At 41.1% G+C, this 13,575-nt stretch overlaps 1 protein-coding gene across 7 annotated transcripts in view; it reads left to right on the top strand.

The window, feature by feature from the left end:
* The window catches only part of garnl3 (GTPase activating Rap/RanGAP domain like 3), a 224,577-nt gene that overhangs the window by 171,310 nt on the left and 39,692 nt on the right, over positions 1-13,575 (top strand). For 5 of the 7 annotated variants that reach the window (XM_061908273.1, XM_061908270.1, XM_061908272.1 and 2 more), the window contains 6 exons: positions 3,376-3,479; positions 3,618-3,726; positions 3,794-3,839; positions 3,908-4,014; positions 8,674-8,789; positions 9,125-9,247. In XM_061908273.1, the coding sequence (XP_061764257.1) occupies positions 3,376-3,479; positions 3,618-3,726; positions 3,794-3,839; positions 3,908-4,014; positions 8,674-8,789; positions 9,125-9,247 (605 nt within the window). The remainder of the gene's footprint in view (positions 1-3,375; positions 3,480-3,617; positions 3,727-3,793; positions 3,840-3,907; positions 4,015-8,673; positions 8,790-9,124; positions 9,248-13,575) is intronic. The other 2 variants (XM_061908276.1, XM_061908271.1) reach the window with 1 other exon arrangement.

The following is a 13,575-nucleotide window of genomic DNA, read 5'->3' as shown; positions in this document are numbered from 1 at the left end:
TTTTTTGCAATTGCACTTTGAGAAACGTTGTTCTTAAACTGCTTGACTATTTGCTCACGCAGTTGTGGACAAAGGGGTGTACCTCGACCCATCCTTTCTTGTGAAAGACTGAGCATTTTTTGGGAAGCTGTTTTTATACCCAATCATGGCACCCACCTGTTCCCAATTAGACTGCACACCTGTGGGATTTTCCAAATAAGTGTTTGATGAGCATTCCTCAACATTATCAGTATTTATTGCCACCTTTCCCATTTTCTTTGTCACGTGTTGCTGGCATCAAGTTCTAAAGTTAATGATTATTTGCAAAAAAAAAAATGTTTATCAGTTTGAACATCAAATATGTTGTCTTTGAAGCATATTCAACTGAATAAATGGTAAATGGTAAATGGGTTGTACTTGTATTGCGCTTTTCTACCTTCAAGGTACTCAAAGCGCTTTGACACTACTTCCTAATTCACCCATTCACACACACATTCACACACTGATGGAGGGAGCTGCCATGCAAGGCGCTAACCAGCACCCATCTGGACCAAGGGTGAAGTGTCTTGCTAACGACACAACGGACGTGACGAGGTTGGTACTAGGTGTGTTCCCTGTCTTACATAAGGATTGTGAGTGATAGACCAAAATCCCCCCAAAAAGTGCAGTTCTCCCTTATAGTACCAGTAGAGTGGTACAAGTTTCCTCGATTTTGAAGCTATCATCATATATATCTGATTTATGACACCAAAAGAGTTAAAAAGTTTGCGGTTGATTAGATATGATCAAAATTGTATCAATCTCACCGAGATTCCCGAGCCATTAATGAGGTAATGAAGCAGCCAGTCACGTGATCCGTGACGTCGCACTCCGAACTAAAGATCCCTTTCCAATCAACAACAGTGTTAACCAAGCAGACTTTGTGCGTGCCAAAAACTATTACTTTTGGAACATTTTGATCCTGAACCTTTTATTTTTCAGCCGGAACGCAAACAGAATGAGCAATAAGTTTTAGAAGCTAAAGGGATGTCGCATTTTGGTAATACTAGCATCAGCAGCATTGTTTGGTGCTAAACATATAAATTAACCATTTTAAACCATAACAAAACAAACACTTACTGTAATATTTCCACTCTCGCTGGGATGTCAACCGACGGGACGCTTACATAATTCCGTTTAGCTGAAGATTCAATCGCAATCCTCATGATGGTTTAAGAAAAGTTGCTCCAACAAGCGTCTTTTTGTGTCTTTTTCGCCCACTCGGGGGTTGTGAAAGTTGACCAGCCTGTCAGTCCATGCCACATTTTTCTACTAGCAGGTGAGAGATGCATTAATTATAATCTAATGTTAATTTTAGCAAGTTTGAGATTAAGCAGAATCAGCCGCCGGCTTATAGTGTCTCAACAATAGCAGCATAAGCTAGCATTTGTTTTCTGCTATCAATGCGCCCCCAAAAGTAGTCAGTCTGCGTTAGCGCTTATGATAACAATATCACTCATAATTGGTTAATTTTTAGGTCACAACATGTAATAGGAGTATTGTTGTCGCCTTTTGGATGTTTTATAGAGGTTAAAATGAGCGCAACTAAGGACACTGGCTCTGTTGACTCAATTGTTAACTATTTATTTACGATTTTGAATGCATAAAAAAAGCCAAGCATATGTGTTTTGATTTGTATAAACATATAAACTAACCATTTTAAACCATAACAAAACAAACACTTACTGTAATATTTCCACTCTCGCTGGGATGTCAACCGACGGGACGCTTACATAATTCTGTTTGGATGAAGATTCAATCGCAATCCTCATGATGGTTTAAGAAAAGTTGCTGCAACTTTTTGTGTCTTTTTCGCCCACTCGGGGGTTCATTTTTAGGTCACATGTAATAGGAGTATTGTTGTCGCGTTTTGGATGTTTTATAGAGGTTAAAATGAGCGCAACTAAGGACACTGGCTCTGTTGACTCAATTGGTAGCTATTTATTTACGATTTTAAATGCATAAAAAAAGCCAATCATATGTGTTTTGATTTATATAAGAGTGTGAATGATAAACAACACATCGCTTTGAAATATATGCGTATTTCCAGTATGTCTCATCTAATAATACGGATAATAAAGAAGTGTTCCCATCGTGACGTTAATCTACGGAAATTACCGAAGGTGTTCGAAGTGGAATATTCAAAATTGCTGACTGAATTTTTGGCATTTTGTGACTTTTTGGACCATATTTTTTTTACATACCGTAATTCCTTGAATAGCCGCCAGGGCGCTAATTAATTTAAAACCTCTTCTCACTCCTGCGCTTATTCTAAGCATGCGGTAAAAGTAAGCAGGGGCTAATAATTTTAAAACCTCTTCTCACCCCTGCGCTTACCAATGGCATGCAGTAAAAAATTGAGTGTGATATAAAAAATAATAATAAAACCTTTTTCTGCGTCCGCGGCCCGGTGGTTGGGGACCACTGCTCTACAGCATGTCATCGCGCCCAATAATACACCATGCTGTCTTCGTGCGTGCGTGCGTGCGTGCGTGCGTGCGTGCGTGCGTGCGTGCGTGCGTGCGTTCCGGACACATGTGTTTTGCTGCTTTTCATACGAGATTGCAATGCATACTTGGTCAACAGCCATGGTTGTGATATAAACAACTTTAAAACTCTGACTAATACGCGCCACACTCTGTGAACCCACACCAAACACATTTCTGGAGAGCATTGGCTCTGTGGCACATTATGAACGCAGCATAGGGATTACCCCTAATGCCGTGCATCCGTGACTCTTGGATATATTATACACGCGCCCCCAACCCCGCACACCTCAACCAACGCACGGAAGGGGAGGCGGGGTTGAAGGCGCGTGTATAATATATCCAAGAGTCACGGATACACGGCATTATGGGTAATCCCCTATGCTGCGTTTATAATGTGCCACAGAGCCCATACTCTCCAGAAATGTGTTTGTTATTCTTATTTGGTTAGGGTTCACAGAGTGTGGCGCATATTAGTAAGAATGTTAAAATTGTTTTATATCACAACCATTAGTGTGATCTGTATGGCTGTGGAAAAAGACCCCTGGTTTACACACAGTAAAGGCAAAAAAAACTTTTCCGTCGTTTTAAAAATATCTGCAGGGTAGGCGTCACTTGTGACGTGACAAATTTGACACGATGCGCTTATTAATTTGGTGAGCGAGTTTTACCCGGCAGTAATTCAAGGCAGGCGCATATTACATGCCCGGCGGCTATTCAAGGAAATATGGTACTTTGTAAATATGATTTAATATGGTTCAACGGATACAATGAAACACAAACAAGCATTTAAAGTAAACTTGTTTTTCTACTTTACTGGTGCTTAAGGGAAAAACTTGTAATAATCGTTACTTGTCACTGCTTCTTCCAGACGACACTACAGGGATCAAGTCCATCTACACCGTGTATCAGGGCCACGAACTCATGTTCCACGTGTCCACCATGTTGCCGTATTCTAAAGAGAACAAACAACAGGTGTCTGCTTTTGTTGCTGTGTTTGTCTGTGTAGACCGGCGTCGGGTTTCAGTCCATGTCAGATTCGTCGCTCGGAAAAATGAATCCAGGGGGCAAACACCTCACCGAGCGCCTCTCTGCTGTGTTCTCGCCCGACAGGTGGAGCGAAAGAGGCACATTGGAAATGACATTGTTACCATAGTGTTCCAGGAGGGCGACGAAGCCTCGTCGTCCTTCAAACCCTCCATGATCCGATCGCACTTCACTCGTATCCTTCACAGCAACGAGCGAGTCACATTCTAAGCGCCGTGTTTTTCTTTCACTTGCGCTTGTAGATATATTTGCATTAGTTAGATATAACAGCCAGAATGACAGCTACAGGTGAGTGAGATCTTTAAATGTGGCTACTTTAAAACTTGACATTTCTTGATGACAGACTCTGTCCTCAGGTTGAAGATATTTTCAGAAGAGAGCGTGCCGCTGTTTGGACCTCCCCTCCCCTCGCCGCCCGTGTTTACTGATCACCACGAATTCAGGGACTTTTTACTAGTCAAATGTAAGATGGATTCATTCATCTATTTTTTACATGTTCTCGGCATACACACCGGAAAAAACAACCCCTAAGTACAGTGGTTCTTAACCTTGTTGGAGGTACTGAACCCCACCAGTTGCATACGCGCATTCACTGAACCCTTCTTTAATGAAAAATAAAATGCGTAGTTTTTTTCAAATTCAGGACAACGTAATGTTTTTTAACTGGTGCACAAAATGAACTGTGCATGAACATCACCTTGTTCAAAGAACAAAACCAACACAGTGGATGAACTCACAACAAATTACACACCTGCAAATCAGTGTGACTTCTGCTGTTGCCGTATCCATAATACGCCGATAGGGAGAAGTTTTTATTTATGTTGTAAGCATTTCACCAATCTCGTGCACTTTGCAAATTATACGTCATTTTCATTGTGCGCAATCAATTTGCATATCGCAAGACGAGATTTTGTGGATGGTTTTGTCAGTAACCCTACATTATTATATTTTATAAATAGTAAACCAAGTTGTGGTAGTAGTTTAGTAAGTACTTTGGTCGTGGATGTACACTGTATAGTGGTTAGGGTTAGGCATAGGGTTGGACTGATTTGAGGGCAATACTCAGTTATATTGTCCCGACAACAAATGAATAGATTTACATATGTATTTAATAAATTATTTTGACACCAATAAAATGTATTTGCGCCCGTTGATTTGCAAAATGTGCAACACACATTATGCAAATATATAGCTGGAAGCAATTTGCAAAAAGATTGCGCATTATACAAATTTGCAAAATGCACATTGGTATTGTGCCTACAACATTTACACGATGAGTCGGGTGTTTCTTGACCTCTGCGGCGGAGGCCTTTCCAAACCCCTGAGGCTGACTCACCGAACCCCTAGGGTTCGATCGAACCCAGGTTAAGAACCACTGCCTTAGTAGCAGCTTTAACGAATGCAACGTACAGTGCAACCTCCATTTAGGGTCTTAATTGGTTCTTTAACAGGGTTCGCAAATCAAAAACTTTGTTTAGTGAAGCAAACATGAAATACACTATATTGCTTAATGTATTTGGCCACCTGCCTTGACTTACATATGAACTTGAAGTGCCATCCCATTCTTAACCCATAGGGTTCAATATGATCTCGGTCCACCTTTTGCAGCTATTACAGCTTCAACTCTTCTGGGAAGGCTGTCCACAAGGTTGCGGAGTGGGATTATAGGAATTTTCGACCATTCTTCCAAAAACGCATTGGTGAGGTCGCACACTGATGTTGGTTGAGACGGCCCGGCTCTTAGTGTCCGTTCTAATTCATCCCAAAGGTGTTCTATTGGGTTCAGGTCAGGACTCTGTGCAGGCCAGTCAAGTTCATCCACACCAGACTCTGTCATACCTGTCTTTATGGACCTTGCTTTGTGCACTGGTCTACAGTCATGTCGGAAAAGGAAGAGGCCCGCTCCAAACTGTTCCTACAAGGTTGGGAACATGGAATTGTCCAAAATGTTTTGATATCCTGGAGCATTCAAAGTTAATTTCACTGAAACTAAGGGGCCAAGCCCAACTCCTGAAAATCAACCCCACCCCCCTCCTCCACCAACTTTCACACTCGGCACAAATCAGTCCGAAATGTACCGTTCTCCTGGCAACCTCCAAACCCAGACTCGTCCATCAGATTTCCAGATGGAAAAGTGTGATTCATCACTCCAGAGAAGGAGTCTCACCTGCTCTAGAGTCCAGTGGCAACGTGCTTTACACCACTGCATCTGAAGCTTTGCATGGGACTTAGTAATGTATGGTTTAGATGCAGCTGCTTGGCAATGAAAACTCATTCCATGAAGCTCTCTGCGTACTGTACGTGGGCTAAATTGGAAGGTCAGATGAAGTTTGGAGTTATGTAGCAAATGACTGCAGAAAGTCGGCGACCTCTTTGCACTATGCGCTTCATCATCTGCTGACCCCTCTGTCAGTTTACGTGGCCTACCACTTCTTGGCTTGGTTGCTGTTGTTCCCAAACTTTTCCATTTTCTTATAATAAAGCCGACAGTTGACTTTGGAATATTTAGGAGCATGGAAATTGGGGCGATTGGATTTGTTGCACAGATGGGATTTGTGGAATCCTATGACAATTCCACGCTGGAAATCACTGAGAGCGGCCCATGTTTGGCAATATAGTGTATGAATAATGGGTTCCAGCCTCAACAAAAGTCCCTATTTTAGTGAAGGTTTGTACACTTTGAATACAATATCAAGTGTATATCAAACAAACATAAGAAGGAGGTGATGGATCTGTCTTTTTATTAACAAGTCAAAATGACAACAACAACAAGCTAAGCTGTCCTTTATGCGGTGCCATGCCAACACACACACAGACAAGTCCCTTTGCTGCCCTCACAAACGATCAGAAATCCCAAGAATCCCTTATTTTAACAACCGTATTGCTACTATAATACACATTTGAAAGAATTAAATCCCCTTCACATGTGTGTTTGCGTGTGCTCTTTAAAGAGGAGCCTCTGAACGAGATGTAGCGATTTCTCCTCCGCTGTGATGTAAGTTCGCTTTGGCATCTTTTTACATAAAAGTCAGTTCCTATCACAGCTGGAAACATGTTGTGGTACGAAGCCTGCTTCGTCAATCTCTTCAATACGAGCGAGCACAAAATGGCTCCTATTGTGACACGAAATTAATAAATTGAGTGTTCGTACACAAAGACAAGATTCGCAAACAGAGGCATGCTTGGCTCGATCTAATAGTTTGTAAATGGAAAAGTGGCAAAAAGGGGTTCTTAAATCGAGGTTCTACCTTACGTGTTTACATAAACTTAGATATTTAAAGAAAATCCATACATTCTTTACAAGCTATCCTCGTGTTACGATGTTTTGAAATAGGATGTTTTGTAATAGGACGTTTTTCACAGTGACATTTTGTATCGTTATGATTTGCATTTGGATATTTTGTATGACGACGTTTTGTACTACAATGTTTTGTATTAAAATGTTTTATACTATGATGATATGTTAGGACGTTTTTCATGACGACATTTTGTATGGCAATGTTTTGTACTACGATATATTGTATTGGGACGTTTTGTATCAGTACGATTTGCATTAAGACGTTTTGTATGACGTTTTGCATGACAACATTTTGTACGACAAAAGTTTGTACTATGATGTTTTGTACTACAATGTTTTGTGCTACAATGTTTTGTACTAGGATAATACATTAGGACGTTTTTCGTGACAACGTCTTGTATGGCAACGTTTTGTACCACGATATATTGTATTAGGACCTTTTGTATCAGGATGATTTGCATTAAGATGTTTTGTATGACGACATTTCGCATGACGTTTTGTACTACGATTTTTTGTCCGACAGTATTTTGTACTACGATGTTTTTTATCAGGACAATTTGCATTAAGACGTTTTGTATGACGACAGTTTTCCTAAAAAAGGTTTAGTATTACAATATTATGTTCTGTGCTACGACGGTTTGTATCAGGACGATTTGCATTAAGATGTTTTGCATGATGACGTTCTGCATGGCAACGTTTTGTACTACAACATTTTGTACGACAATGTTTTGTACTAAGATGTTTTGTATTAGTACGTTTTGTATCAGAACGATTTACATTAAGACGTTTTGTACTACGATGTTTTGTACGACAATGTTTTGTCCTCCGATGTTTTGTATTAGGGCGTTTTGTATCAGGACAATTTGCATTAAGACCTTTTTTGTGACGACGGTTTGCATGACGACGTTTAGTATGACAACATTTTGTACTATGACAATCTTTACTACGCCGTTCTGTACTACGATGTTCTGTACTACGACGTTTTGCACGACCACGTTTTATGACGATGGGTTGCATGACAACGTTTTGTATCTGTACGTTTTTTTATTACAAAGTTTTGAATCACGCAATTTTGTATTATGGCGTTACATTACATTAATTTAATTAATTAATTACATTATTAATACAGCACAAAAATGTTAAAAATAACTTGTTGCATGGCGTAAATTAACACAGAGTGGGGGCGCCGCTACACTGAGTAAGGACAACTTCACTTTCCATTTTGTCTCTCGAGAGTGAGGCAGACTCCTCTGATGGCAGTGCATCAAATAAAATGAAAGCTATGCAAAATTAGAGATAGTAAAACGTTAGTGTCGAAATAAACATTGGTTGCTTGTTCGGTCCTAGCCGGTCAAACGTCACCAGCATCATGAAGGATCTGATCCAATGAGGTAGACAGAGCAGAGTAGTGGCTTATGCAGCCCTTTGAGACACTTGTGATTTAGGGCTATATAAATAAACTTTGATTGATTGATTGGTCTGACTTTTGAGACTTCCTGTCTATATACCTTCAGTAAGGAAGTGTGACCCTCGTGAGGGAATTATTGTATTTTGTCTTTTTATGGCAGTGTTTGATGTGTTCTGCATGTATCGAGTTTTTTATTTAGCTATGATTTAGGTATAAGTGCCGACTCGCACTAAAACTCAGCTAACGTCGCCGTGGTAGGAACACAACCGATACGTCGACCGAGCACCTCCTGTATGTATTTTCTGCCGGTCATTCCTTGAGTTTATGGATTGAGCTGCTGCTGGGGATTAAGATTGGATTAAAGATTGTGGCGTACAAAGAAAATATGTCAATACATCTCTCTTATGGCTCGGCAGTAATCAATGGAGAGAAAGCCACACTGGAGACGCCAACATTTGCCCAGAAGCGTCAACGAACCCTGGACATGTTGATCCGCTCGCTCTACCAGGACCTCATGCCCGACCTGCATAAGGTAAAAGCCACTTTTGGATAAAAGCCCATTTTTTTTTTGTTTCTTCTGCCCCTTTTGTCTTCCTCCTCCACTCCCTCCTTCCTTGTCACCGCTGTGACTTCAGAACCTGCTGACTGTGTTGCGCTGCGATCCACTGCAGTCCACTGTGTACTGCGCCACAGCACTGACTGATTCCACTGCAGTGCTGCCTTCGCTTTTCCTCTGCACTTGTTTCTTCAGCCGGCTCTCACCATCACCGTCACTGTCAGGGTCAGCTTCCCTAAGACCCTCCTTCTGCTTTCTTTCCTTCCTTCCTTCCCTCCCTCCTCCACGTGTGATGGTGCGCCGCATGTTAGGTCCCTTTTTCCCCGCAGAACATGTTGAACCGGCGCTCCTTCAGCGACGTGCTGCCCGAGTCGCCAAAGTCGGCGCGCAAGAAGGAAGAGGCGCGGCAGGCTGAATTTGTCAGGATAGGCCAGGTAATAAAAAACGATTGAACACACCCGAAGTGAAAGAAATACTTTTTCATACATGAAAAACAATTAATCAATTAGGGTTAGCATTTGAGGTTATGATCAGGGATTAAGGGTAGGATTCATGTTAACTAGGGTTAGGGTCTTGAGTAGGTTTAGGGGGTGAATTTAGGTTCTATGATTAGATATTTTAGGATTAGGGCCGGGGAGTAATGGTAAATGGGTTATACTTGTATAGCGATTTTCTACCTTTCCACATTCACCCATTCACACACTGATGGCAGGAGCTGCCGTGCCACGACCCATCAGGAGCAAGGGTGAAGTGTCTTGCTCAAGGACACAACGGACGTGACGAAGTTGGTAGAAGGTGGGGATTGAACCAGGAACCCTCAGGTTGCTGGCACGGCCACTCCCAACCGTGCCACGCCGTCCCCGTTGAGTACTGTAGGATTAATACTTGGGGGAGTTAGGGTTTAGGGCAGAGGTTTCATACTCCCCTACTTTGTGGCTCATTACTTAACTCTTTAGTTTAGTGGAGTGTTTTCCCCCGACACACCTCCCTTACCTCACACAATCTCAGCTGCGACTATAAATAGTATAATTTGTGTAAAAAAAATGCTATAAGTACACCTCTGCATAACTTTTAACATTAAATAAAACAAAAAAGAACTATAGATCAACTTACAACAAATAATAAATGTGTTAACACTGTTTGTAATCTGTAAAAAGAAAATATTTAAAGTGCATCAATTTGTGTATCCTACATTTTTGGACAAACCTAAACCATTTGATACTGAAAAATAGAATTAAATCCAATCTCTTCCGCTTATCCGAGGTCGTGTCGCGGGGGCAGCAGTCTAAGCAGAGAAGCCCAGGCTTCCCTCTCCCCAGCCACTTCGTCCAGCTCCTCCCTTGGAAGCCTGAGGCATTCCCAGGCAAATAAACGTAATAAATAATAAATTCAAATTAATCAGAAACATAATCTCAGGAGCCCAATTCAAACAATTTAACCTACAACACTAAAATGAATAAAACCACAGTGGCCTTGTGGTTAGAGTGTCCCTGAGATCGGTAGGTCGTGAGTTCAAAACCCGGCCGAGTCATACCAAAGACTATAAAAATGGGAACTATTACCTCCCTGCTTGGCACTCAGCATCAAGGGTTGGAATTGGGGGTTAAATCACCAAAATGATTCACGGGCGGGGCCACCGCTGCTGCTCACTGCTTCCGTCACCTCCCAGGAGGTGGAACAAGGGGATGGGTCAAATGCAGAGGATAATTTCACCACAACTAGTGTGTGTGTGAGACTCTCAGTCGTACTTTAACTTTATTTACCTTAATTTGTGCTGAATATGCCATCCATCCATCCATCCATTTTCTACCGCTTATTCTCTTTGGGGTCGCGGGGGGTGCTGGTGCCTATCTCAGCTACAATCGGGCGGAAGGCGGCGTACACCCTGGACAAGTCGCCAACTCATCGCAGGGCCAACACAGATAGACAGACAACATTCACACTCACATTCACACACTAGGGCCAATTTAGTGTTGCCAATCAACCTATCCCCAGGTGCATGTCTTTGGAGGTGGGAGGAAGCCGGAGTATCCGGAGGGAACCCACGCATTCACGGGGAGGACATGCAAACTCCACATAGAAAGATCCCGAGCCTGGTATTGAACCCCAGACTACTCAGGACCTTCGTATTGTGAGGCAGACGCACTAACTCCTCTGCCACTGTGAAGTCCAATGCTCAATGTTTTTTAATCAAACTGAGGAAGTCAGGAGTAATGGCTACAATGGCATGATTTGTAGTGTACAGCTTTTCGAGGCAGGATTTGAAACATGATACTGATAAAGCATGTTCCCCGGGAAACACGTCCACCCCCAAGCATTGCACTGCTCCCGGGTGGCTAATTGTACAAGGTATTATTGCTATCTTGAATCCCCTAGAATGGGCCATAACGGTGTGAACACAAAAACGTCAGCACAACAAACACACATTGGGCAACACAAAGAGTAACTTCCTATACACTAGCGGAAGTGGCTTGGACCACATCCTACGGCAGTGTTTCTTAACCATTGTTGGGCCACGAGTGCCCCCTCGAGGGATGCCAAAAATTATATGTCTCTCAGCTGTGGTCCGTAAAACCCGCAGCGGTTGTACACTTTTTCACTACTTGTGGAAGTAATGACAATATCAAACAAACTTCTGTAGCTAAAGTCATATCGAAGTTTCTTAAAGGCCTACTGAAATGAGATTTTCTTATTTAAACAGAAATAGCAGGTCCATTCTATTTGTCATACTTGATTATTTTGCAATATTGCCATATTTTTGCTGAAAGGATTTAGTAGAGAACATCGACGATAAAGTCCGCAACTTTTGGTCGCTAATAGAAAAGCCCTGCCTTTACCGGAAGTATGTGCGCGTGACGTCACAAGTTGCAGGGCTCCAAACAAAAGTAAAAATATTTATCCAGTATTATTACTTGAGTGGCTCCCCATTGTAGTGGAAAAGTTGAACCCCAAGTTAATGGGAGCCACCAGCAGTAAGAGCTAGTCAAACCGAGAAAACAACAATTTCCCCATTAATTTGAGCGAGGATGAAAGATTCGTGTTTGATGATATTGATAGCAAAGGACTAGAAAATAAAAAGTAAAAAAACAATTTAAAAAAAAAAAAGGCGATTGCATTGGGACAGATTCAGATGTCTTTAGACACATTTACTAAGATACTTCATGGAAATCCCTTATCTTTCTATTGTGTTGCTAGTGTTTTAGTTAGTTTAAATAGTACCTGATAGTCGGAGGGGTGTGTCCACGGGTGTCTTGACGCCAGTGTCTAAGGGAAGTCGACGACAGCTGTATGGACGGCGCAAGCTCACCTGATCTCCGGTAAGAGGCGACTTTTTACCACAATTTTTTGACCGAAAACTGCTGGTTGACATTTGGTCTGGATCCATGTTCTCTTGACCGCTCTGATCCATAGTAAAGTTACACCTCCGGGAATTTTAAACAAGAAATCACCGTGTGTTTGTGCGGCTAAAGGCTAAAGATCCCCTACTCCATCTTTCTACTTTGACTTCTCCATTATTAATTGAACAAATTGCAAAAGATTCAGCAACACAGATGTCCAATAAACGTGTAATTATGCGGTTAAAGCAGACGACTTTTAGCCGCGAGTCGTGCAGCGCTAATATTTCCTTACAGTCCATGACGTCACGCGCATGTGCCGTCATTCCGCAACGTTTTCAACAATAAACTCAGCGGGAAATTTAAAATTGCAATTTAGTAAACTAAACCCGCCGTATTGGCATGTGTTGCAATGTTAATATTTCATCATTGATATATAATCTATTAGACTATCAGTAGGCCTCTAAGCACAAAAATTAGGATTATAGCGGTGAAGCTGTATTTTCATTTGCACTTAAATTTTATTGACAGTTTAGTTAATAAACTTATACATTATTTATTGTTGTCTGACAGTTATTTATAAGTTCCTTCTTATGCATAGTATATTGGGTTGAAACTTGTGTGTCTAATCAGCCTGATCTAAGCCTAAGGTTTATGTGTTAAATGAATAATAATATTTATGATTAACATGATGGTTCTATATCATTTGATCAGGTTGTAAACTGCAAGTAGGTTAGGTATAATTATTGAATGATTCAAATCAAAAGTAAAATTCTTAATCTAGTATTTTTACTTGAGTGAGTCCCCATTGTTGTGGAAAAGTTTAGCCCCGAGTTATCATAGCTCACTATATCTGTTGGTAAAAGTAGTTAACAATTTTAGTCACATGGGTAAATCTGAAGTGTAGTGGTCACACCTCTACCTCCAGTTTTACCCGATTTTGAGACCCATGGTTTAGTCAATGTTTAAGGTGAGAATCAATTTTAGGTAAGGGTTTAAGGCAGTGGTTCTTAACCTTGTTGGAGGTACATTCACCAAACCCTTCTTAGTGAAAAATAAAAAATAAAATTGTATTTTATTTAATTAAGTGGTAACACTTTAGTATGGAGAACATATTCTAAGTAACAAAGACTTCATTTAAAGTTTTTTTGACACTAGGGGAACATATTTTAAGTAACAAAGACTTAATTTGGTGTTATTTGGTTAGAGGGTTAGGGTTATAATGAGGCCATGCCGAATAAGGCATTAATAAGTACTTAATGATGACTAGTTAAGAGCCAATATGTTACTAATTTGCATGTTAATAAGCCACTAAATAATGGTTAATATGTTCCCCATACTAAAGTGTTACCATGTTTTTTTACTGGTGCACAAAATTAACCGTGCATGAACATCACCTTGTTCAAAGAACAAAACCAACACAGTGC

This window comes from Nerophis ophidion, linkage group LG08 (genome assembly GCF_033978795.1).
Source record: "Nerophis ophidion isolate RoL-2023_Sa linkage group LG08, RoL_Noph_v1.0, whole genome shotgun sequence".
NCBI classification, from domain to species: domain Eukaryota; kingdom Metazoa; phylum Chordata; class Actinopteri; order Syngnathiformes; family Syngnathidae; genus Nerophis; species Nerophis ophidion.
This window is presented reverse-complemented; position numbering and strand designations above follow the sequence as displayed.